At 38.2% G+C, this 27,957-nt stretch overlaps 1 protein-coding gene across 1 annotated transcript; it reads right to left on the bottom strand.

Moving 5' to 3' along the window:
* Positions 1-292: 292 nt before the first annotated feature.
* cmtm4 (CKLF-like MARVEL transmembrane domain containing 4) lies at positions 293-26,672 on the bottom strand. Its single transcript, XM_088333819.1, has 4 exons — positions 26,199-26,672; positions 13,070-13,246; positions 5,803-5,901; positions 293-3,514 (listed from the first exon to the last, which is right to left on the bottom strand). The coding sequence occupies exons 1-4, from the start codon at positions 26,382-26,384 to the stop codon at positions 3,350-3,352; spliced, it is 627 nt and encodes a 208-aa protein (XP_088189945.1). The 5' UTR covers positions 26,385-26,672; the 3' UTR covers positions 293-3,349.
* Positions 26,673-27,957: the final 1,285 nt, after the last annotated feature.

The following is a 27,957-nucleotide window of genomic DNA, read 5'->3' as shown; positions in this document are numbered from 1 at the left end:
TTAAACAATACTTGAACAATAACTAACTTCACACTAGAGTAAATAAACAAAACAAAGTGTTTTTCATTTATGAACCAATTTAAAAAAAAAATTAAATTCGTTTTTTTAAACTTCAAATGAAACTAAAATCATCACAACAAAAACGCCCTTTTATTTTGTCAACTTATTTCATTCTTTTGTTCATTTCATATATAATGTTGAGTCTTAATGACCTGATTATAATTTCAAACAATTGACTAAATCAACAGGACACGAGGAAACAACACACACAAAATCTCTAGTGAGAAATCAATTACTGTAGTGGTTCAATTAGTTTTATTATATATAAATTCAAAATAAAAGGCATTGCTTCATAAATACCTGAAGTGAATTGCCCCCTCACAAAACTAATAGGAGGCGCATAAATGAAAACTGAGAACAATAGCTTGGTTGTAAATGCAGACAATTTAATGTTTGTATTTGCGGAATGAGTGTTTGAAAGACCACAAGATGGCGCTAAACATTAAGCAAACTGTCTATCAGTACCTGTACAATGTTTTGTAGTGTAGTTCACTCGATCTCGGGTTACTTTGACCTAAAATCAAATATGAAGTGTCATGGAATGTGAAGACAGATTAGTTTTAATTATAAATTCCTGTAGTGCTCATATTTTTATGTGAAGGGAAAAAACAGAAAACATAATTGAAAAAAAAAAAAACGAAATTGAAAATCAAAACCCCCAGAAACATTGGAAAAAAAGAGCATAAGTACAAATAAAAACAAAATGGTGCATAAAGATTGTCACGCACGTATTGGAATGATAAAGGCAAACCAACACCTGAGATAGAGTAAAGGCTGGGAATGCTTGATTTAGAAATACCATAAGACATCAATCGGGAATATCGTGCAAAAAGCCAGAAGAAATATCATTATTGCTTCTAATTTGCTAAGTGTTGACATGAAAAATATAATTAATAAAATTAACGTACTAATCAATAAACCTTACACAGGCGGTATTTACATGTTAGTGACATCCGAACACTCACTTTTTGAGTATTTTTTTTTTTTTTTTACACGTGAAAAAAATGTGAAATGTGCAACCAGGGTAGTATGGGTGAAAACAGCTTGGATTGACCGTGAATTACCGGTCCATTATCTGCAGCGCTTATCCTCAGTAGGGTCGCGGGGCGGCTGGAGCCCATCCCAGTGGTTCGGGCAGTGATCAGGGGACACCCTGAACTGGTTGCCAGCCAGTCTCAGGGCACACAGGGACAGACAATTCGCTCGCTCATTCACACCTAGGGACAATTTGTACCAGAAATTTCACCTGACATGCATGTTTTTGGAATGTGGGAGGAAACTGGAGTGCCCGGAGGAAACCCACGCAAGCACGGGGAAAACTGGTTGCTGGATTTGAACCCATGACTTCAGAACTGTGCCACAGATGTGCAAACTACTAGATAAACATGTAATGTAAGATCGCAAAATACACATGTTTTGACCAAGGCTTGTTAGTGCCAAATATCATTAGTTTTAAATAATGGTTAGGCCCTCAACACTAGTATTGTCAGGTTTATCGGCAAAGATGAACTCAACACCGCAGAGTAAAAGTTAATGGGCCCTTTGTACACGCTTACGCACTCAAAGGATTCAACATATACTGGCATTGTCCAAAGATACATCAAATAATACTATTTTTTATTAAATTGAATATGATATGAATATTACTCTTCCATTAAATTGGACCGAAGTGACACAGGACTTCAGTTTCTATCATGTGATCTTTGTCCGGGCAACACAAGTAGTGGCGGCCATATTGGATGGGTGTTTGTTAACCTCTTACAAATGCGGCGATCAAAGCTTTTAGCTTGCCCACATCTTACCGGAAGATACATTCAGGACCTTTCTCTGCCTTCCACTTACCGAAAGGGGGTGCATTATTTCCAGACAGGCTTTCAGGGACACTAAGGGTTCTCTCCAGAGTTTATTTCGTTGGAAAACAGTGCACTTTTTTCTGTTAGGTTTCATAAGTGAGGTTCTCCTTAAGGTACTTTACACTTAAAGCCGTAGCATGTAATATTTGACCACTAGATAGCACTGTTGTCTCATGCTGCTACGCTGTGCTGTGACACTGGTTTTCGTTCGCACGACCCTAGACAAACATGGCGTCGACCTTTAAGTATGGATTCCACTATGTAATGAAATACAAATTTTTCGACATATATTTTTATTATAAAAAATAACTTAAGTATAGTTAATTTTGTTTTTTCGTCTCGTGATCAAATCAATGTTTTTTCTAGAGAATGAAAGTTTCTTGTTCCACTAGGAGGCACTCAATATTTCACTCTCCCCTTAACATCAAACTGCGTCTGACTTTTGTTGAAGTCCAAGAGTGCCAAAACAAAATGAATTTCAAAAAACGGGACATTTTGTGATATAGCAATATAGCATTTCAAATGTCTTTTAGAGCGTGGGCTTATTTCATGTACTAAAAATTTTTTAAAATCTAGTAATAATCTTTTTTACTAGATAGCTTGGGCTTCCGTATGTTTAGCGCGGTGTTGTGCATTGTCAGAGGTTCTGGTTTGAAGGCAAAGTTAAGGTAGGTTATTAAAAATGTTTTCCATCTTTCTTTGTAAGTGTGGCCAGGAAGCCAAAATGTTACTATGTGTGCTTCTCTTGCTGATGGTCTGGTATGGTTTATGTATGTACAAAATATGTTTTCCTTTAAAAAAAAAAGTAGGGTTTTATAAGCAGGTGTGCCTTATGGTCCAGAAATGACAGTATCTTGGCCATTCAAATGGAGATATATTTGCAGATAGAGTTCAGAATCTCACTGTTTCGCTTTGTGTTTCGTTCCTGAAACCCATACTCAAGACTTCCGTATATTGCCAAGCACCACTGTGGCTTCCCAGTCATTAGTCCTACCGTAACGACATTGTCCAACTTGGAGGGAATCTACGGCATATTTGCAATCCAACGCACCACAAGAATAAACGGGCTTAGGCTTTTAAATACATCATCAGTCCTGTCTGGCTCAGTGGAGAAAGAAAGAATGGCGTAGTGTTTCCTGTCCAAAGTCAACCATTTCTGGTTCGCCATCATCAAATGCAATTCAGTCAGCTCCAGCAATTTCACAGTGAGACGCCGAACTAGCAAAAAGGGAAAAGTTGAGTCAGGAAAAGTTTGTTTTGCTGCTTTAGTGAAGTCAAACTGTGTGGACCTTTCCTCGATTCAGATGCAGACAAATGGCTAGAACTTTTCGGTTTCCATCACTGTGACGAGCTTCTTAAAAGCAGAATATTAGTATTGGATTCCAGGGTAAACTAAGCCAAAACGCGAGTGGCGGTGTCTGCGATTCCCTTCGTGATCACGCCAGTTCGGGCCGCGTCTCCATTTCCCCGCGAGAGGCGGTGCGCGCTCTCATGTATTCGCTGTTTTGAGCCGCTCTCTGGCTACTGTTGCCCCGGCGCCACCGTCTCACTGCCAGGAAAGTGTTGATGCCGTATACACCTGTGGCCAGGAAGCCAAAAGTCTGTAAATAAGAGATTGGAGAGGGAGGAAGTGAGCAACAATTCACAATTGTTGACAATCAGCCTGCTTATCAAACACGGATATGGTGATTTTATCTTTTAATGTTGTTAAAATTGTTAGACACCCCACAAAAAAGCCATCACTCGTTCAGCCCTGCATGTTGCTTCAATAATGAAATTTTAAAAATTATGTAATTCGAAAAGAAGAATAGATCATGACCAATTTCATACATGGAAGGCCAATGCCAGCTAGCAGCACACTTAGCACACTTTGCTGAAACGTGTGCGTTACAATTAGCCATTGGACCGAGCCTGTGAACGTATAAATCCAGGTAGCGCTTCTTTCACAGCGGAGTGGGAAGCCATACTTGTGCAAGCTGTTACTGGTCGGAACAAGAATAAGGGTGCCGGGCGGGAGGGGTTGTTCCGCTCGCGAGTTCGTTACACCAGGTCCTTTTCAGACAAGCGATTAGTGATGGGAATTCTGGCTCTTTTTTAAGGAAGCGACACTTTCAGCTCAGCTCACTTACAACCCCAACAACCTTGCCCAAGGAGAATGCCCAGCTGGGCTTGTCATACTATAAAATAAAAGTAAACAAGGTTGTGACATTAAGACTAGTTTCTTATGTCCGATAACACATTTAATCAATAGCTCTAATTTATTCCAACCTGAAATACCAACGCTTTCAAGTGGCACACTTAACACACGTCTGACTACCTTCACTTTCAACTTTTAAGTAAATAATTTCTAATCACTCTTACTTTGCTGTATTGTGAATTAATTTGTTTTTACAAAAAAGTTCAATCTAAAATGATGTTGCATTCAGAAGAGACAAAACTGTGACTTTAAAGGTGGTGTCCACAACTTGAAAATTTTCAACTCACTGCCACCTAGCTTAAGGTCATGATTGTAGCCTTAGTCAGCTCTTTCCTCAAGTACTAATTTTCATCTTTTTTTGGAGTCTGGATTGGCGTTTGGACTCTATTTGAAACAGGCCTTTTCTTACTTTCACCATTTTCAGGCTACACTAACAAAAAAAATCACTCTCTACACCCCTCCGCCCTGCCTCCTTTCCTGCTTACTGATGTGTTGCGATTCCTGGAATAGTAGTGCCAAAAGTAACATGAAAGCAGATAGCCGCAGTGGAAAAAATGATACTCATTCAACTCAGTTTGGCATTGTTAAAACGCACTTAATAGAGAAAATATTCTACTTTAGACTTTTAAATGACACCTCAAATGACACCTTTAAGTCTTATAACACTTTAATCAACAGCCCTGTTTTTTCCAACACGAAATAACAATGCTTTCTAGTGGCACACTTAACACATGTCTACTTATAACTATATATATTATAGAAATATATATAAAAATACTATGAAATATTAAATCAATGAAGTAATATTTTTCCTTTTGTAGTGAAACATGAAATACCAACGCCTTCTGGTGGCACACTTTACGCAAATAACTCCCCCCATTTGTAACAGGAACATAAATAAAATCACTACAGATGCATATTATAACCATTTCCGTGAGTTAGTCATATTTCGATATGAAATCAAACAGTTATTGGACATTTAGAACAGATATAAATTGGGACTTTCCTTCCGATAACAAATTTAATCAACAGCGCTCGTTTTTTCCAAATTGGAATCCCAACGCCTACTAGTTGTATAGTTATCACACGTCTAACCAACCCCCCCAACTTTTAACTTGAAAATAATTTACTTCAAATCACTATGGAACTATTTAATATCCTCTTACTTTAGTTAGTTTTACTAAAGTATTAGATAATACTACTAATGGACATTTAGAACAGATAAAGAACACATTTAATCACCAGCACTAATTTGTATTCATTATGAATACCAATGTCTAGCACACTGAAAAGGAACACTGAGTAATATTGGACCACAAGATGGCACTGTATGGTGTAGGGCAACCAAAAACGAATGCTATATAGCACAAGGAAGAATAAAAACTACAGCGGCTCAAAACGAACCAATTTCTCCCCAATCTTTCACAATTTTTGGATGGTTCCCGCAGCAGCAAGACAAAGACAATCCTGTCTATGTACAATAATTAGAAAATGCATCGACCTCAAAGTCTAAGTTTATGTGTTGTGAGTTTGCTTATTATTCAATTATTTTTGGTTATTTATTATTTAAAGTTTTTTTTTATAATAGTAGAAGGTGGTAAATAATACACATTGTCCTTTTTACCACACATGTAACTCCCTCACTTTCTGAGTAAATTGAGGTATGAATGCAAACAAAACAATTTCACTCACCACCGCGGCTATTTCAGCTCCAGTGTTGTGGTTTATACACGCAAGCACCAGAGATGACAGGAAGAAGAGGAAAGTGCTGGCTGCCGTGTTGCCCAAATCCTGCAGGAATGCACAGAAACACACATTGGGAATTAGGCGTTTGCTTTGACTGCAAGCGAAGAAAAACAACAATTTGGTTCGCGCTAATAACCACTTGAATTGCATCCCCGTTGCTCCGTTATAGCCCGTTTAAGGCTGCAGGAAGTGTGAGTTCAAAGACGGGCACCCCACAATATGCCCAGAGCTATGAGAACTACTTCCTCTACACAAGTTCTTTGACCTTTTTACACAGTCGGGATTTTTTAACAGTGGTACATTCGTCAGAATGTGACAAGCTAATCCAATGTGTAGCATATTTTGGTCTCGTTTCTCATGAGGGGAAATTGTAAAGTCACTGGGTAGCCAAATATAATTACGCCGGTGACCAAAACGAGGCACTACATCGTTTTTTTAATTATTTTTATGAGGGAAGTACTCGTTAAACAAAATTCAAGGGGAAATCAAAATCTGAAGGTCGCTAAACTGTGGTAAAATTGTTTGTTTTTTTGGGATAGTGAAATTAATATTTCAATCAAACACAAACTACCGTTTGGAACGTTGGGTCAGAATTCCCTCGTTACACCAACACAGTTTACATTGAAGACCAGTTTCGCTTCCTAATCTTTACCTATCCCTTTTAGAATTAATTACTGTAATTTCTAGAATGTAGGGCGCATTTTCAAAGATATTCCTCTGTGAAATATTTTTTTTCCCAAATATAAGGCGTGCCGGATATAAGGGGCCTATAGATAAATAATGTGGTTTGCACTGAGAAAAATAAAGCACGCGAAAAATAAATAAAAGCATGTATTTCATAGAAAATAAATACAGGGAAACAATTTTCAGAACTAAAATGTAATGATTTATTCATAAATGGTTAGGGGCATAGAGCGTAGCATAGTAGAGTCTTTATTATCCATCCATTCATCCATCCATTATCAGCACCTCTTATCCATAGTCAGTAGGGTCGCGGGGGTGCTGGAGCCCATCCCAGCCTTTGGGCAGTGGGCAGGGGACACCCTGAACTGGTTGCCAGCCAGTCGGCAGGGAGCACAGGGACAGACAACTCACTCACTCATACACACCTAGGGGAAATTTGAACCGGTCAATTAACCTTACATAAATGTTTTTTGGAATGTGGGAGGAAACCGGAGTGCCCGTAAGAAACCCACTCAGGCACGGGGAGAACGTGCAAATTCAACACAGGGAGGCTGAGGTAATTGGACCTGAACCCTGAAGGTCTGCACCGTGGAGCTGCGCGCTAACCACCCAGCCGCCGTCCATGCCGCTCAAGTCTTTATTATGATTATTATTGTTTTTCAACAATATGTCTGGTCTACGAGGCACAGCTGACTATAAGACACACTTTTTAATTTCAAGGGAATTTGGGGGATTTTAACTCAGCTCAGGGATGCTGCTGGACAAAGTATCTATCTATCTATCTATCTATCATTACACAAAACTAAACCGATGTGGTGCCCCCTTTTGGTGACCAAGGGTAATTGGATTTGGCCACTCAGTCAAGTCATGTTTACTTGTATAGCCCTTCATCACAAGGAGTCTCAAAGGACTGCGCAGACCGCAGATTATTGCAAACTACCTACTACTATTACACCACCCCCTGATCTAAAACCTACATAAGGTCAAGGAAAACCTCAAAAATCTCATGAGGAAAATGATAAAACCTTGAGAAGGGACTGCACATGAAGTAATCCCCCTTCAAGGATGAACAGGCTGCAATGGAAAATTAAAATAAAATATAAACAATTAAAGTCTAATATAAAACAAAAATAAAATCAAAAAGGATGACAAGCGATCTAATATTCAAAAGACCAAGTGGGAGACACAAATGTGGAACAGGGTGCTCTGTGAATGTTTTCTTGTTTAGAAGCGACAAGAAAATACACTGGAATCACGTCAGGATTCATCATTTCAATTATTACTGGAGTTTTTATTATTTTGCCACAGAGGCTTTGCAAATGACAGTAAACCCCTTACCTAATTCCACTTTTCACGATTACGCTATTTCTACAATAAGCATTGTGCATAGTGTTCTGCATTCTGATTGGCTAAGCAAATACTTTGCTAATTCTCTACCTATGCGTCAATAACGTTAGTATGTACATGTACGCAAAACAGCTTGCCAAAAGTATGTTACGTACAAACAATTTATTTTGAAATTTCAGGGTTCTATACAAACAACCCTAGTTCAAAATATTAAAGTCATAACCTCGTGCTTCATTGGTACCAGGACTGCAACTATATTATTAATCGATGAATCGGTCAATTATTTTCTTCGCATTTAATAATCGATTAATCAATTCATTGTTGCAGCCCTAGTCACAACCTCGGCTTCATTAGTACCCTCACACATATTTTTTTTTACAATGGAAAGCGGTTACCGAGATCACGCCCACTGAGCACACGACCCAAAACAAACAGGCGGTACCCAACCAGTTCAGCAGGATCTGGTTTAATTTCCGAGGGTCCTCATGCGGGGGAAGTATACACTTCAGATCCAGTTAGGTCAGTGGCGTACATTCCATGTTTGCGCCCATAACAGAACAAATTGCTGCCTCTGGTCGAGGCATGGCCTGACCTCATCCCGCGTTTCTAAAAAATAATAAAAACTAAAGTAAAACGTTTTATAAAAGCAATTGAAAACAGACCCATAATTTTTTTTTTTAATTGCCACGTTAGCTGTAAATGTCCTTTTTAGTATATGTTTCCTTATTTTAAAAGATACCGGTTTTGTTTTTTGTGAAATAAAAAATACTTAAGGTAAGCAATTTTTTTCCTATCTAGCAGAAATGTTGTGTTCTTATCTCGATGGAAAATATTTCTTAAAATGAGCAATACTAGAAACACGATAACACAGTTTTACTAATATAGGATATTTTTATTTTTATTTGACAAAAAGGATAAAATGTCCTAAAAATGCACTAAAACAAATTCTTATCCCATAAACAGGTGTTTTTACTCATTTCAACATTATTTTTATTATTTTATATTGTTGTTCACCAATAAAATAAGCTAAATCAACATTAAAATAAAATGGTAGATCATTTTGCTTATTTCAAGAAATCATTTCTAGCGAGACGAGAAAAATGTATAGAAAATGAGCAAAAATGTCTACCACCTGCTAAATAAAGTTAATTTCCTTATTTGAGGTGACAGTACACGTTTTCGTACTTTAGTAGAAAATAAATAAATAAATGAATAAATAAATTATATATATATGCAGTTATAATCACTATATTATTGGGCAGCACGGCAGCTGGCTGGTTAGCGCGCTGTGTGGTTAGCGTGCAGAGGTTCAGGGTGCAAGTCCAGCTCCCGCAGCGAGTGGAGATATTTATCTTGAAATGAGAAAAATGATTCTGAAAATGAAAATAGTTCCTTTTTGTCAGTGAACTGCACCACTCAAAAAAGAATTTCAACTCTTAGCAGACTGGCAAATAATTGTGGTAATTTTAAGTATTTTTTTAATTTTAGATATGGTTCTTTTTCTAATGAAATGAGATAATGCATCCTTAAAGGAAAAGCGCGTTTAGTGCCTTCTTGTGGTAGTAAAAAAAAAAAACATTGATTTGAATACCAGGCAAAAATATATTAACTATCATACCAATGTTAATTTTCATTAAAAAAATATAGGTTGGGGATTTTGTATTTCTTTTACAGCGTGGGTTTCCTCCGGGCACTGCGGTTTCCTCCCACATTCCAAAGACATGCATTTCAGGTGGATTGGCCGGTCCAAATTGTCCCTAGGTGTGAATGAGCGAGCGAGTTGTCTGTCCCTGTGTGCCCTGCGATTGGCTGGCAACCAGTTCAGGGTGTCCCCTACCCACTGCCCGATGATTGCTGGGATGGGCTCCAGCACCCCCGCGACCCTACTGAGGATAAGCGGTGCAGCTAATGAGATGAGATGAGTCGAATCCCTACCCAAGGTCGCTGCCATGTTTGTCTAGCGTCTTGCTGCTTTCTGTGGCACTGGTTTTCGTTCGCATTAGACAACAGTGCTATCTAGAGGTCAAATATTGTGCCAATTGTTTAAAATAAGCCTAAATATTGAGCACATAGTAGTTCATAGTGCTCATTTTGGGAATACAATTCTACCTAGATTAGAAAAATACTATTCCCTCTAAAATAATAATTCTAACAGCTGCTACAAAAAACAAACTTGTTTATTGTAAGTTTATATGTTCTTATTTTGCTACAAAAAAAAAAGAGTAAAGATGTATTTGATAATGAAAAAATACACGTTTAATAAGAAAAGCTATCTGCCATTGCGGTGAGATTTTATTTTTTATTGTACTTGCCAATTGTTAACTAATTCAACTTTATGGATATCATTCCTGAAAATTTGCTCCACAACAAAAGTAGCATTTTTTCCTTAGGTTTCCCTTGTTAAATACATGGAAATATCCCACGAATGTGAAGTTTTTCATTTACCCAAACAGCTTAAAAATATATCAGTGTGAATTAACATTGCATTCTGTCACATAACTTTCCAGTCAGTCTTGTGTCATTTCATCATTATAATTTGCATTGAACGTCCTGGAAAAATACAAACACAAAAATTTTCCTGCTTCACTGCCAAAGCCCCCATTGGGTGAAATTGAGGAGATGGAGTCACATAGCACGTAATCACATGATCACAACCCTCGTGCACCACTTACTCAGTCTGTGGAATCAAACGGCAACATTGAGCATTCATTAGAGTCAAAGGGCGATGAAGCAAGCAACAATCTGAGGAAATAAACATCGGACTTACTTTCCTGTTTTTATCAAAATCGTTACAATGTAAAACAGAACAGCGAGTCTAGTAAGGACTTAACAACTGAGGGCACACACAAAGACCATCTGTTGATGAATAAATCATGATCATTCCTCGGTTCTCGCAGGGATAATCATCCTACAGCGAGTGGAAAACACATTACCAGTAAGCTTGAAAAAAATCAGTCCAGTACACCAACCAAGAAAAGAAAGGAGGTGATGCATAAATAGAAGGTATTAACAGTGTTCATTTTACCTCTGAAAAGTGATGGGCTCAAAAATCTATGGGTCCCAACAGAGATCTATGGGTCCCCAAAATTTAGTGTTATCAAGGTTGAAATCGTAAATCGGCGACAAATATATAATATGAATCAATATATTCATTCAGTTTTATTTATCAAATTATTAATTCATTTTCTGCATCAAATTATTGTTGGTAATATACCGATTAAAGGGATAACCACAAACCTTTTATACTTCCTTTTTTTCTTAACTTCTTTATACAACATAATTCGTAATATCAATCATCAAAGCATCATTTTTCCTTGCGTTAGGCATTATAGTATTTGTATCTGATAGCTACGTTTGGTTTTGGGCCTCTGGCTTAACATCCAGGACACAAACGGTTGTGGCTTTTGGGATAAGAGCTTGACGCTATTTTCCACTCGTTGCTGCTCAGACGACAACATCAAAGTATGTTTGAGCAAAGACCGTAGACCCCAGGGTTTCAGCGCTCTTACCTTACAATGTTTAACATTACGAAAAGGAATAAACTGTTTTTCCGGCCCCTCATTACATCATATTTCCCCATTTTACAATATAAATATAAATTTATACAGAATTCAAATGGTGTTCGAGAAAGTTACACAGTTAATACCTCTCTAAAAGGCCTAACTGCGATTGTTCAACATCATATAAGATGCTGCTCTACTATTGGTTTGCGTCACGGGGTCCTCAATATGCCGGCTTGCTATCAGGTTCTTTCCTCTCATTGTTCAATATAGAATCTCACATTTAGCTATGGCTCCCAAGAATTGCAGTGATGCTAAAGCGAGAAGCTAATAATGAACAGGAGAACTGAAATAATATTCAAGTCATGTTTATTTGTACAGTATAACCCTTAATCACAAAAAGGCTCAAAGGGCAGCACAGACCACAGACTATTAAGGACTACAGACCATTAATACATCATCCCATTATCTAAAACCAACACGAGGGCTAGGAAAAACTCTAAACCTCAGCATGACGAAAATGAAGAAACCTTGAGAAGGGATCGCACATAAGGTGATCCCCCTTCCAGGATGACCAAGCTGAATAGAAACAAACGCATAATGGCCTGGAGTTGCTCCCAGAGGCCTTAAGTACTACTGTGGAAATCTTCACAAAAAAGGGGTTCAACCGTTTAGGGGCCTAGAAGACATACGCACAAAAATCTGGATTCACATAATATAGTAGTCTAAACTAAATATATTTGTTGGAATTATATACATATATTTATCCTACAGTTGACATTAATATGTTATAAGTGTTAGAGTTTTCAGTTTGTAAGCTGTTCTTCAAGGCCATGAGTTGTTTTTGTGCAGTCTGTCTCACATACCAATGGATGCACCCTGACCTGGAATAATCTGTGCATGCCATAACTCAAGTTGTTTTTAAGAAGCGTTTTATTAAAAATGTTGGGGACTTAAACCTAACAATATTTAAAAAGATCTAGATATGAAGAAGGCACATGCATCCTTACCCTAAGGAACATGGCTGTAAGCAATCGTTGATGGGGACAATTTTAAAGAAATAAGGAACCGGTTAAGCATGACTATTGAACTACCTCCCACAATTCCTCTCTTTATTCAGTTAAGTATCTCACGAGTCAGTGATACAATACTGTATTTTTGAAATGTATTCATTAGCGATGAGTCTCCAGACTTGCAGTAATTCCAAAGGAAGGAGCAAAAACATGATAACTAAGAAACTAAGCTTGTGATTATCAAATAATATGAAAAAGGCAAATAACGCTACACTCGTTAAATTGCAAGCCCGTAACCAACTGACAAATTAGTATTAATCTGCCATTTCCTACCCCATCTGCATTCACTCAATAACTCTTCTATACAAGCTCCAGCCATAGTGTTATCGAATCATAAACATATATAATATATATAATTACTGCTTACTATATATTACATTTGTTATTTTAATGTTTTTAATCAGTGGTTAAGAACAAATTAGCTAATTACCAAAGGTTTCATTCCCCTGCCCTCACCTTACTATACCCATCTCAGAAAGGATTAATCCCTGGGGTCTGCTGTAGTAAGAACACCACTCCCCCAATTTGCTTACAGCTGACAAGGCCTAATCGAGTGCCACCACAGAACTTGAGCTTCAATTGGATTACAAAACACATCTAGATACCCACCATGAGGTTCCAGTTGACGTGGGTCACCTTGGTGTGCAGACTAAGACAGAAAATCACCAAAAGCGTGGCGGTGACCACAAAGGCAGTGCAGCTGACAAACTCGAAGAAGTAGACGCCGCTGCACGGGGAGCACATCATGATGGTTTCTATGCAGATGAAGCCAATTAGCGACAGGACCTGCAAAAGTAAAGAGTAGTTGTAAACATCGACAATAATGATGACGGAACATCTCAATCAATTTGCATAGTTGGATACATAATCTAAACATTATTTCTGAGTAACTATGGTGCTCAAGGAGCAAGCAAGCAATACTTCATCACTTTCTGCCACCATGTGGGAAAAGTAGCTGACTCCACTTTTCACAAGTAACACAAGGCGTCAACGAATTGCTGCTTGCACTTGAGAGGACGTCGGCCTTGCTCTCAACTGTGGCAAGAAATATGACATATTTTTGTTGCAGTTCTTTGAAAATCACATCTGTATGTGTGTACTTAGGTCAAGGATAATGGCACACGAAGTAATTACAAATCATTGTATTTAAGAAGGAAAGCTAGCAGTTGCTAAGGACGACAAAGAAATAATTTACCACAAGTGCTGAGCGAGAAATCGAGTTATGTTTTGTGATTTTTGTCCGTTTTTTTAGTTTAGTCAAGTTTAAATCTCTGCTGTATTTCATAAAAGGAAAGCCAAATAACGTAACCTAATCAAGTAGACAAGTCGAATTGGGTCACAGGAATGAGTTACTGGAATTAATGTCATTTTCAAAATCAACAATTTGAAAATCTGCAAAATTTCTGAAATCAAAACCGAAAACAGAGTTTAATTTCAATGACTCAATTATTACCCAATAGTCACCAACAGGTCAATTGTATATATATTTTTGTATATATATCTTGTGACCCACGGGTTAACATATTTAAAACGAGTTATCTTCCCAGAGAATTTGGCCAAGGATGATTTTTTTCAAATCAATAAAACTTGCTCGAAGAAGCATTGGCTAATCAAATGTTAACACTTATTAATTGTGGTATCCAAGCAAATTAGTCAAAAGTATGGTTAGGTGTTGTTTATCTATTAAAACTGATTTGAAATCAGTTATACTTGTCTGAAAATTTTGCAACGGATGTATTTATTAATAAGTTTTTAATACATTTGAATAATGTGTTTCTTGTTGGGTTTATATTAAGAAATCGATTAAAACCGCTATTGTCTCGACTGACACGAACTGCTTGACTGAACTTGAGGACTTCAGAAGTACATCAAAATATTTTTAGCTATTGCATTAATCGGTTCACGAGAAGGACTATTGTCTTGTGACCCAGGTCACACATTCTTCATGTTTGACCGATTCTCATTGCCCTTTTTTTAAACCCGTCTTGTACAAACTGGCTGAATCTTGACCACTATATTCTTTCTCAAAATAGTATTTGGGTGGATATATTTCCTGAAAATAAGCTTGCAAACAGTCATTGTTAAGTGTATTAATTAAAATAATTGGCAAAAGATGCAGGCTTCCCATATTCTTTTGGGGGAATCAGGAGAGCAGGGAATTACAATGATCTAAACGAGAGGAGATAAAAGCATTTTGTGCAAGTGTCGCACGTCACAAAACTGCCTGAAAAGACCTTGAAAAGACACAGGAACTGGCCAAAAGACGTCCGGTGTTGGATGAGGTCCAGCTCATCCTCTTTTACCAGTTTAAGGGTGATACTGTTGTGTTGTTATAGTAAACTAAATGGATTCTAAACTACCTCAGTGGCACAACAAACACAACAACAGAGCTAAGGTTATCAGTAACTTAGTCGCAATAACAAACGTAATAAACTCACTGGGTCTCTTCAGGCCCTCGAGGCTAGCTCCTTTGGTTGTATCATGTCCGATCCCATTTGCCAAAACTGCTCATTCATCCCAGATTTTATAGACTGTATTGGTACTAGAGAGTAAGGATGAGGAGTTGACAAAAAAGCAAAGGGAAAAAAAAGAAAAAAAAGAGAAGAGAACCTCGGAAAATATATGTAAAATATATACCAATTTTGTTGCACTTTTGTACAATGACAATAAAGACGATTAATTCAACTGCTATTCTGTGTGTTTAAATGTGGATCTATAGGTTTTATTTTGTTACAGTCGTATACTCGATCTCGAGGTAAGTTTAATCCTTGCGAGCTTTTATGAAGGTGCAATGCTAGTTTGCGCAGTTTAACTTTTTGCGGGAGATTCTAGCCCCTATTAAACATGAAAACTTAGTGCAAATCGTGTCCCCAAACCTTTTTTGGGGGGGGCTTGGTAAAAGAATGGAGTGTACACGGATGAATATGGTAAAAGCAAAACATAAGGCAAATATATTTGCAGCACGGTACAAATCAACCCACGGCCAGGTACCAGTCCGCAGCCCCGTGGTTGCTGACCACTCATTTAGAGGACGAGTCTCCAAATAAGCTTTTGGTTTAAACCAGTAATCCCCTTGTCTTTACAGGTAATTTGCTAACTTTGTGGTGAGATGTTTGTTGCTACGTGCCTAAAAAGACTAACTACATGTGAAACATATCCCCCCACCCTCTTTAAAAAAAACGTTATCTGCTTAACAGGAACTCAAACATTGTCATTAGAAATGTTCCTACAGAAATTGTCCCGCAGATGAAAAGATTTCCCTATGAATAGAGCGGAGGCCATGAACTTTTCTCACGAGTCCACTCTTGGCAGCCAATGTGGATGTCGTCCGGCAGCCAAGTCATGAGCAAACCACGGTATGGGAGGAATTCCGCGCTATGGTTATTCTTCTGCCATGGACGGTGTACTGAAACCGCATGCAGATCACCGATTGGGCAAATGTGGTCCAAATCCCGTAGACTCAACAAAACCAAGAAAAACACCAATGAAAATTCCCGCATCCAAGCCTACCGTTGTATTGCAGCCAATTTATATGCAAAGTTTAATGAATTGTATTTTTGGGCAACCCCATTTTCTTTTACGGTTTTGACAATGTTACAGGGAACAGTGTTCCCCATATAATTTTGTGAGACCCTGGTGGGTGGACTGTTGAGGGGGGTTGTATTTTCGTACCCTAGTAAAATATTGAATCATAAATACACAAGTTATGAAAGGCAATGACACAGCAAACATGTCACACCCACAAAATACAGTAAGCGAGACAGGAATTCATTGCAAAGAAAAAATATTGCCCGTCATCTAAATAGATTATAAATTACTAGTCTTTTACCAGCTCAGTAGCCTAGATGGTAGGGCGCCCGCTTTGAGACTGGGAGGTCGCTGGTTCGCGCCCCGGCCGAGTCATACCTAAGACTTATAACATTGGTAAAAATGGCGGCGCCCTCTGTTGGCTGCGGCTGCATCGGCTCGCTACAACGGGTCAGGTGTATCGACATTTCGTTCTGTGTACATTGTTACAAAGAATGACAATACAAAGGAAATTATTATTATTATTATTATTATTTTTCTGAAGCCGAAAGTACTGTATTTGTGGGTAAACAGAAAATAAAATCGCTGATATGAGTTTTAAGTTTAATCAAATGTCAAATTTGATTTGGTAAATGACAGTATTCAATATCAGTAGTGCTGCTTTTGTGATTGCTGGTTCTTCATGGATTCCTTACAGGAGGTTACAGTAACATGCAACTTATGAGCTACAATTAGAGCCCATGTCCACCAAAGAGTTTACCTGCACTGAGCCAATTTTGTAACTGCTTGCAATGGCACATTTTAGCCAGCCATCTAATCACAATGCATGCAGGGCGGGAAAAACACCACAACAACCAGTGAGAGTGCACGTTTCAGCACGGGAGAAGCGGCTGACTGAAGATTCCTTCTGAGATAAATAGCACAAAATGCACACCATGGCGTTTGCTTTTTTTTATAAAATGAAAAATCTAAAGGTTATTTCAAATAACTTTGCATTTATATGTATTTTAAAATATAATATTTCTAAAAATAAAAGTTTACAAGACTAGTAGGAGTAGGACCAATTAAATCCTGGTGGCCAGCCAGAATCTTTACATGGTATGGGAAACACTGGGGACGATTTTGATTAAATTACCCGAGTTTTGAATCAAATTATTTCAAATTTGGAAGGCAAAACAGGACAACCACCAAATTGGATTGGCTCAGGGTCAAGTTTAAAGGATTTTACTATTTTGCGAGGCCCACACAGGAAAATTGTGACCATCAGATGGATGTTTGTTGTTTGTAAACTACTGTAACAGTTTTAACGTTAAAAAAATTATCTACTGCAAAGATTTATGCTGCTTAATCTGGCTTCAAGTAAATGTGTTAAAATTTAAACAGTTTTTACTAGCTTTGGATTTATAAATTAGCTACCAAACATTTTATTCCTCCATCTTTATAGCTGGGTAAAAACAAACAATTGATTAAATTAAAGAAAATTGATTTTTCATTTATATAATCTGATAATAATTAAGCCATGATTTTTTTAATTAGAAAATTCATACAAAAAGGTTTTTCTTGTATTTTTTTAAACATATTAATAAAAGAAAATGTAGTGATTACAAGTTAGATGGTTAATGATGTATATTGAAATTAATAATTGAATTACTATTAATGTATTTTTTTATTGCTACAAAGTAAAAAAGCAAGGGATTACTCACTTTAGTTAAGTTAATTTAAATGAAATATATTTTTTATCGCATTGTAATATTATGGATTACAGGACTGTGTTGGGAAATTAGAGTTTAGTGATAACATTCTTAGTTTTTTGCAATGCAATTAAAAAAGGTGATACATTCTGGATTCATTACATATCCAGTACAATAATGAAAATATTTGATTGGTTTAATCTTGCTGATTATGAAAACAACCCAAGTATCTCAAAATATTAGAATATAATTAAAATGTATACTTTTGGGCTGTACGCCATGATCATTCATATGAAAAATGAAAGGCTTGCAATATTTCAGTTGATTTTCAAAAAAATGCAAATGTATATTTGTGTAATTGCTTTACAGAAATCAAATAAACTATCGCAATACTTATTTGAATATTTTCTGAGACAGTCCTGTACAGTAGAGAAAAATCATGTGTTTTTAAGTAAGTGACGTTGTACCAAATGTAATTGTAAAAGGTTTCATTGCTTTGAAGTATTTTGAATCAATATAAAAAATATCAATACATTTATATCAATGACACCAGCCATCAGCACAGGTAGACATAAATTGAAGTGATCACCCTGGTATTTTGGTTCCAGTTCCGAATCATAATAGCTTTCTGAAAAACCCTTAAAGGACATGGCCTTTCTCAAAAACAAGTTTGACTCTCCAAAGAAACCAAGCAAGGCCACTGAACCAATCAAAATTCGAAGTCGGATTCACTTTTTTGGTCTGTAACCAAACAAAAATGTGGTTCCACCCAAACCAAAGCGCAAGGCTGCAAATACTAAGGGATGATGTCATGTCTAAGACAGAAAAAGCATTACTTCCCTAAAGTCCCTGTGGAACAACAGGTGTTGAGATACCAAACAGAAGGAGGGGGGATGCCCACAAAGAATTGGATTATCTTCTAAGTCACTATTAGAGATCCATTTTTACTCCTATGTAGTATGTGCATATACTGTACAAAACCACAATAAAATTCTCCCACATTGCTTTTAGTTTAGAATTCTAATGCTTTTTGGATGAAAATAAGTATTTCTTTCTCCTCCAAACTCCTGTTGCATTTCTACTTAATTTAATTTTGATTTCATCGGACCATAAAACCTTTTACGGAAAATCCGAAAGCTTTCTTACAAACTTCAGATGATGCAGGACAGCAATTTTGTTCTTAGTGTCCTTTGACAGTCTCCTTGGTAGTGTTTGGAGTAGAGTTTGACCGATTATCGGGCAGGCCGATTACTGACAACAATATTGGGGAATTTTTATTTTTCCAAAGGACCGATTGAATACATTTAAAACTTGGTTAATTTTGGTGAGTGACATAAATAAAATAATTATTTATATCAAAGGTTAAACACAGAGGCTACATCTATTTTCATAATGACATCGCTTGTCTTTGTCCGCCCTAAATTGATTACTTGAAAACGACATGTGTACAGGGTCATCCTTCTGTCACTAGTTATATAAAGTATTTTATACATAATGCTCCAATCATCCTCCAGTAAACAGAAAACAGTTCTGCGGTGAGTTTCAGTGTCCTGGAGCTCTTTATGTAACACAGAAATTCTGCGATGCACGCAAAATTGGCAGAATTAGTAGAATAAAAGTTGCAATAGACCAAGGACGCAAAAATCGAACCATGATATAGAGAAGAAACACTGCAACTTGGGTTCATCTGACCATAGAAGATTCACCCTGTCCTCTCTGGATTATATTCTGTAACTGCCCACTTACAAATTTGAAATGATGACAAATTTTGCGCTGGTGTCCTTTGACAGGTCTTTGTTCTTGGCTATAGTGGAGTTTGAACTGTGACTGTTTAAGATTGTGGACAGGTTTAATGAAACCTGTTTGAATTTATTAGCAAAATAAAATAGGTAACAAGTAGAAGATAGTGGTGGCTCTAAAGAATAAGTTACAGCTCTATTACAGCCAGAAATCTTTCTTGTTTGTAGGTGACCAAATACTCTCATTGTTGAGGTATAACTATGATGACGATAGCAGAACTTGCACAATTAAGGTTGACGAGACACTTTTCCCCCACTGTATGTGGGCAAAAAGATACAAATAGGTTTCCAAATGTCAACATGAGCTAAGGAAAGCTGAAACAGCAAACCACAGTCTGTGTGCTAGAAATCATAGCCAGAAAGTTATATTGTATTTCACCAATTTCCCCACAAAGAATAAGGTCAACAGCGTGCATTCCCCCGCATACATAACATTCTTGATTTCTCCCTCCCGGAGCTGAATAAGTAACATTTTCACCAGAAGCGACCGCAGTGTCTCTCCAAGCAGGAAGTGCTCATGGACATTTGGGACCATCTGGAAAGTTGTCTAAATCGTGAGCATCTTGGCGGGAGTATTTTTGAACACGCTGGGAAACAAAGTGATTAGCGTTGTGATATTCCCAAAAGTAAATGCTCTGAATATGGGTCGGGCTTTGTTGAGGACAAAACATGCTCGAGTTTCATGTGACAAAAGGGTGGTCAGAAGGGGGGGGTTGCCTGTCTGTACGGTTCGGTATCATCTGTCACCACCGGGTCGGGAAAAACCTGGCATGAATATTCATGTGTGGAAAGTTGACTTGATGCAGTTTATTTTCTCGACTCAAATCCTCTTCTTTACAACAATAAATTTCAGCCATCATTTTTTTTGTCATCCATCATCTCAAACTTTAACGTTCATCAGACAAAGCGTATAGTTAGATGACCCCATTCTGGGCAGCAAAAAACATAAAAAAATCCTTTCACAGAATGAAGCTGTAAAACTGCCTGCTAAGGAGGAAAAACCATCTGGTGGTGAGACTTCCAGGCTTCCACTAACATACCAAATTGCAAACTTGGATGCACTTCAACTGTCCTTGTTTGTGAAAGAGATGTATTTTGACAAGAGCTTAAGCCGGGAAAGTCTGCACCAAAGAAGAAGAGCACTTCATTCGAGTAGAATGTTAGTAAAGAGTGCATAAAAGTCTTAAATCTATTCGTCCGGGGTTAAATTGTAAGCACATTTTTACTGGGTATGTTTCCATGAAGGCAATAATCTGATTGGAAATGGAATATTGCCAATATTTTCATTAAGTAAAGCAGTTTTATTCTATCTTCTTGTACGTTATCTTAAACTTCAGGATGGCACTTTTTAATTCTATTGTGCATTTGACACATTTCAATGACAATACATTTTATTACCGTAAATTCCGGGCTATAAGCCGCTACTTTTACCCCAAATTTTCAACCCTGGGGCTTATTCAGAGATGCGGCCAATTTATGTAATTTTTTAACGGCCGCCAGCGGCGCTCGAGTATGAGAGGTAAGATTTAGACCGGTGGAATATATGCGCCGAGGAAAATCACAACTTATAAACGTAAACTTACCCTCATCATGCAAATTGCACAAAATAAGGCTTATGACGCAGCTTCCATGTTAAAAGCAAACGGGCATATTGCTGGGGTGTATTGAAGTAAGGGAGCGTGGAACGACGTCATCATGACAAAGCTTCTTTCCAACATTGAGAATGAGAACTTAGATGTCATTACCAAGGGGGAAGAAGCGGATGGTCTGCCGTGATTCTCACGATTACGGCATTTATTTCCTTAACAGACTAATTTGCAGGTATGTGAGCGTCTTTTTAGTAGCATGAGGCTACCTCCCAAAGGCACGGTTTAGGACGAAAGTTATATTATTATTACTGTATTAACGCTTTGGAAACTCTCTCGTTGTACAGTCTTTCTTTGTAAATATGTGAAATATGTATTTGCAACTGTATATTTTTGTAATGTATTGATTTGAGACACTTATTCTGCACGAGCAAATTAAAAAAGAGGGGCAGAGCAAACGCGGGCTGATGGGAAAAAGGGGACCGGTAAAGGTGAGTTTTTGTGGAAACGGCGGACCATAATGGATATATATTTTTCCCACCCTTACCTTTGGAAATATACACTTTTTTTCCTTGGATTACTATCAACGGGCACCCAGAATCTGCAGGTCTGCAACAAATTTCAAGTACCTATATCATTTTACGTTCATTTTGGTGGCTGAGATTTTTGGACTGTGTGCTTCAATGAAGAACATTTAGTTTCAATCGCGGGACTTAAAGTTTGGCTTGGATTAATTTCGTGTTTATCTGTTGTGGGTGCATGCGGCTTATATACAGGTGCGGCTTGCGTATGGACAAAATCGGTTTTCCTCTTAAAATGTGATGGGTGCGGCTTATAATCAGGTGCGCTCTATAGACCGGAATTTACGGTACATTATTTTCCATTCGTTTTGATTGATTGCGTTTTGATTCAGATTAAGGTCTTCATCCGATTGAAACAGTTAGGTGAGTCCATTCATTTTCTAATTACTCTCATTTGAGTATTTCGATTTTTTTTTTGTGCGTTGGCACAAATTCACTTATCCAGGATAATTGTTTGCCACACAGCACTTTGGGATTTTAGTAGAAAGACAAACGTAAAGGCAAATTGTGGAAATAAAATCCTCATGGGAATTGAATGATTTCTCAGAGAAAATTCTATTTTGTTTGTTCCTCCATTGCAAAAATGCTATGTATCCATCCATAGTGTGAATCAATGTTTATGGCAAGCCACGTTTGAGCACAACTGGTAGAGCAAGAAGAAAACAAGCACAGTACTCTGTTGAATTTGGTGAGTGAAGTGAATGAAATTATCCTTAATTTAATGTGCTGTTTAATGCAGAAACAACGCCTACGCATTTGTGTAATGAGGTCGCTACCACTTTGCCCTTGTAATCAGAATTACCTTGGAATATTTTTGTCTGTCCTGGCTTTCTTTTTCACGACGTATTTATTACGTGTCTGTCTAATCTTGTTGCAAACCATGTTCATTATGTAATTACCAATGACAATAAAAGCATTTCTTATTCTAATGCTTTCAAACAGTATGTATACGTTTGTCTCTGGAATTTTAAGCAATTAATTCAGATTGCTCCAGAAATCCAATATTCAGTTTCTAATCGGATTACTGCCTGCATGTAAACATAGTCACTGAGGCGGTTTGTTTATGCTAATTTAAATTGTACAGTAAATTTATCAGTACACGCTGTAAATCGGTGGCATTTGTGGGTAAATTGGTCGTAGTGTAGAGTTCCGTAGCCTAAGCTATTAAAAATTATACGACATAAGATAAAGTGTCCTCGTAATTAAAAAAAAAGGAAAAATTAAAAAAATATTCACACCATCAAGAATGACCTCTCATGGTACATTAAGTACTTCTAGATTTGATTAGGCCCTTATAATAATAATAATAATAATAATATAATAATAATTTCCTTGTATTGTCATTCTGTGTAACAATGTACACAGAACGAAATGTCGATTGCACCTGACCCGTTGTAGCGAGCCGATGCAGCCGCAGCCAACAGAGGGCGCGAACCACCGACCTCCCAGTCTCAAAGCGGGCGCCTTACCATCTAGGCTACTGAGCTGAGCTGAGCTTACTTGAACACCAACTGTTAAAATCCATAAATACTATATCCCACCCAGCGCCGGAAGTCTTTTGGATGTTGAATTTTGGTCTGAATCCAGTCTGGTACTGAGTGACATGATTTAGTCTAAAAATAGACATCTAAAACGGATTTTCTTTCAGCCAAATCAATTAGGGCCCAGTTTAGCTAGAAAAAGCGTTGTTGTTGTGTTTCCTTTTGGGAATGTAGAATGAGAGAGAAGATGCTGCTGCTGCCGCCGCTGCTGTGTTTCACCCGTGCACCGACTTGTTGGAAATTTGCACAAAAATCAAACTTAAACTGCATAAATGTGATTATTTTCACTTTACCTTATCAAAAGGCTGCAGTCGTATTTTCACAAATGCATGCATTGGACTTTTTTTGTTGCCGTGATAAGGGGCACGCTATCTATGCCAGTTCCATTTTTTTCTTAAAACGACATATAAATTGGATTAGGGCAGCACGGTGGAGCAGTGGTTAGCGCGTGTGCTGCACAGTTCTGAGGTCATGGGTTCAAATCCAGCTACCGACCTTCCTGTGCGGAGTTTGCATGTTCTCCCTGTGCTTGCGTGGGTTTCCTCCGGGCACTCCGGTTTCCTCCCATATTCCAAAAACATGCCTGTCAGGTTGATTGGCTGGTCCAAATTGTCCCTAGGTGTGAATGAGTGAGCAAATTGTCTGTCCCTGTGTGCCCTGCGACTGGCTGGCAACCAGTTCAGGCTGTCCCCTGCCCACTGCCCGAAGATGGCTGGGATGGGCTCCAGCACCCCTGCGACCCTACTGAGGATAAGCGGTGCAGATAGTGGATGGATGGAAATTGGATTAATCAAATAATTTTCAAATAAAAATAAACATACAGCAATTCATTAATATTATAATGACGTTAAACTCTTCACAGGATGCACTAGAGTCATTTTGATAGTAGTCTAAAAAGTGCTATTCGAGACACACACACAGCACATGTTGCATTCATTATAAGGCTTATATAAATCTTTTATTTTATTGTGGCTCCAGAAATATATACATATTTTTTGGACCAATAGATCTCTTTTAAAATTTTTGGTGGCCGACCCCTAGTCAAGCCTAATGCGTTCCAAATTTATCCCACGAGATACTGGACATCTTTTGGAGGTTAGATTTGGGTCTAAATCTTGTCTGGTCCACTTTGGACATGATTTAGTCAAAAATAGTTATCTGAGGTGGAATGGTTTTTAAATCATCCAGTGTGGACCCAATCAAATCCAAAAATAATAATGGTTGTATTTACCTAGTCAAATGTCATCCGAATGTATCCCAGTCAGCATGAGATGTCTTTTGAAGGTTAAATTTTTCTCTAAATTTGGTTTGGTCTAGTTTTGATTAATTCCAAAAACAGTCATCTTTTGGTTGTTTTACCTTGTTTAAGGTGGTCCGAATGTATCCCATTGGGCACAAGACTTTTGGGCCAAATCTAGCCTGGTCCCATTTAGACATGATTTATTCCAATAACAGCCATATAAAATTGAATTGTTTTTAGCCAATTGAACGTTGACACAATTCAGCCCAAAAACAGTATTTGTTGGGTTTACCTATTCCATCATAATCTATCTTAATTCAGATTAAAGACGTTTTCAGTTTCTGTGTTAGGGTCTAAATCCAATCTGTTCTCTTTAGACATTATTTTGTCCAAAAATAAACGTCTTAAATTTAATTGATTTCAGCCAATCAAAAGTTGACCTAATTAATTGAAAAAAAATGTTGTGCCTTTTTTACTGTGCTCAAAATAAATTCTAATACTTCCCAATTAGGATTTTGAGACTTCACAGCTCCATCAGATTGAGCATTATATGTGGTTACTAGTATCGTATTTGTGTATAACACGCACCCCTATTAATTTTAATAAAAACTGGAATACCATTATGTTTGACTTTTTCCAAGTTCAAAGTATGCAGTTGGATGCATCAAGAATAGAACCCAAGTCTGTAAGACCGCCTAATCCCATTATCGCTTTATTGTCATTGTACCATGTCAAATGCTTAACGAAATGAAGATTAATCTCCTATACCGTGATTAAAAGCAGCTTGATAATGAATGAATGTTGAAGGTTTAGAGTTTGTCCTTATCCTCATGTAGGTTGTAGATCAGGGGATTGTGTAATACTAGTCTGTGGTCAGTGTGTCGCGGCACAGTGGTTGAAAATCACTGGTCTAGATGATCGGATGACCGTTGACCGTTTCCCAGTAGCGAGTTTAGCACTGCCGACGAAAACTGCCATTTAGTGGCAGCGCAGTGGTTTGCGCATGTGCGGCACAGTTCTGAGGTCATGATATCGAACCTCCTGTGTGGAGTTTGCATGTCCTCCCCGTGCTTGCTCGGGTTTCCCCCGGGCACTCCGGTTTCCTCCCACATTCCAAAAGCATGCAGGTCAGGTTAATTGGCCGGTCCAAATTGTCCCTAGGTGTGAATGAGCGAGCAAATTGTCTGTCCCACCAGTTCAGGATGTCCTCTGCCCACTGCTCTAGGATGGCTGGGATGGGCTCCAGCACCCCAGCGACCCTACTGAGGATAAGCGGTGCAGATAATGGATGGATGGTCTGTGGTCTGTAATAGTCTGTGGTGTTTTGTTCATCCCTTTAAGATTTATTGGGATTAAGGGCTATACGAATAAACATGATTTGACTTGACTACCCGGCACCAGACGTCTTTTGGAGGTTGAATTTTGGGAAAAATCCATTCTGGTACGGTTTGGACATGATTAAGTGCAAAATTGAATTATCATCTAAAATTGAATTATTTTCAGCCAATCTAACATTTACCCAATGAAGTCCCCAAATATTCTTAGTTGTGTTTACCTTATCACATATTCTCAAAATTTAACCCCCCAGCAGAAGCATTTTTATCTACTTTTTAACTACATAAAAATGACTTGTACACGAAATCTCTGCATCTTTTAAACCTCTGTTCAACCGGTGGGAGTGGGTGTTCGTAGCTAATTTGTAGACTCGGGGATTTATCATCAGATTTAACACTTGAGTGCATTATTTACCTAGTTTTAAAAAACGAGCTTACCACTTCGACTGCCTTCAAAATGCCAAAGTAGGACTTCAGGTAGTCCACATCGCACCGAATTCCGCCCCAAACACTCCTCGCGTGGACCGGTTCGGTAGTAGGCTGGTACGGGCTGCTAGCCCCGGAGATCATGGAGGTGTTGGAGGCCTCGCCGTCCAAGCCCTCCGCCTCCTCGGTGTTCCTCATGGTAGTTCCGGAAGGTTTGTAAAGTCTAACCTAGAAATAAAGCTGTTTCTAAACACCCATGGCGACACTTAAAGAAAACGGTCCACTTCCACCGTCGTCTTGTTAAAGTGGACCGGGTCGGAAGTTGCTTAGAACTTTATGACTCTATTTCTGCAAGTCATTACCGAAAACGACAGGGGGAAATGAGAAGAAAATCCAAGCCCATTAGATAACAATCCATCGCGACCCAGCGGAACCGAGGAGAAGTGTCGTCAGTTTGCGTCGACTGTCCGGGTATCGGCGAGTTGAGCTCCCGGTGGATAGAGGGCGGGGCTAGGTTCATCGGCGCAATTCGGCACATACACAAACAAACTTCGTCAAAACTATTTTGGTTATACACACAAAGAAACGTTTGTTTTCCTTTTGTATTCTCCCAATTTTATTTCAAAACACGTGCCATATCTAATTTACCCCCAAAACAATTGTAGTTTTTTTCACTAGATATGGTTGGTGCTGTTGTGTACTTTACTGCCTTCTAGTGGTTTAAAATGGTAGTACAGATTGACATTAATCTATAAATATCAAAATTGGCCGACCAGATAAGGCCCATTTAAGTAAATAATTCTGTAATCCCTTGCTTCTTCACGGTCTCAGCGAATCACAAGTTAAATTATTTGGCAATCCATCCTCTCTGACTGTATATTGCTGCAAGCGGGGGCAGTAGAGCGTACTTTTGTTGGGCCCAGCGGCTCGTTTTTCCATGATTCCACCTAAAATGTACTGCACTCGTGCGGCTACAATTATCACCAATCTTGTAATGATGCGAGGTGGACGGGCAGAACTTTAGTCTGGAAGCATGCCGTGCTGGTCCACTTAAAATCCACTTAATCTATCAGCTCTGATTATTGCTGAGGAAAGTCTTTCTTTCATGTCTGGTTGCTGAAGTATGCCATTTTGGCCTCGACCCTATATCACCGAGAGCAGCGGTCTAGAGAGCAAATTTGTGTTTTAAATCATGTCTGACTACAATGAACGGCACCCACGCTGCTGCGATCCATTACCACCGGTTGACGGATTTTTGCATATCACTGGTAGGTGGGCGAGCTTCAAAATAAGGCATTACAGTACTGTGCATATTTGGTGCTTTTCTGCAAAAAGTTCACTGCAAAATGCAAGTGATTCCTAAATTAAGAGTTTCAAGCACACAAAACTGTAAATAATATATTCCCTTAAAGGGACAGTGGTAAAACAGTTAAAAACAATATTTAAATATAAGCAAAACACACCCAAATCAAGAAATGTGCATTCATTTCACATAACTCAGTAGCCTAGATGGTAAGGCGCCCGCTTTGAGACTGGGAGGTTCGGGTTCGCGCCCCGGCCGAGTCATTCCTAAGACTTAAAAAGTGGTCGGCGGCGCCCTCTCTTGGCTGCGGCTGCATCGGGTCAGATGCAATCGACATTTCGTTCTGTGTACATTGTTACACAGAATGACAATACAAGGAAATTATTATTATTATTATAACACGAGTGTTACCTAGAGTGCTGACATAATTGTAAACATCTTGCTGATACCCTTATAACAAAAACCTTG

The sequence above is a fragment of the Urocampus carinirostris genome, chromosome 4, assembly GCF_059441175.1.
Source record: "Urocampus carinirostris isolate Australia breed hairy pipefish chromosome 4, RoL_Ucar_1.0, whole genome shotgun sequence".
Lineage (NCBI taxonomy): Eukaryota > Metazoa > Chordata > Actinopteri > Syngnathiformes > Syngnathidae > Urocampus > Urocampus carinirostris.
Note: the sequence above shows the minus strand (reverse complement) of the source record. Positions and strands in the feature narration are given on the sequence as shown.

Excerpts from the sequence above, each read along its gene's own strand:
- cmtm4 (XM_088333819.1), bottom strand. The coding sequence starts at position 26,384 with ATGAGGAACACCGAGGAGGCGGAGGGCTTGGACGGCGAGGCCTCCAAC. Across the intron at positions 13,247-26,198 it reads TTTTGAAGGCAGTCGAAGTG|GTCCTGTCGCTAATTGGCTT; the intron begins GTAAGCTCGTTT and ends TTACTTTTGCAG. Across the intron at positions 5,902-13,069 it reads ACGTCAACTGGAACCTCATG|GATTTGGGCAACACGGCAGC; the intron begins GTGGGTATCTAG and ends GCATTCCTGCAG.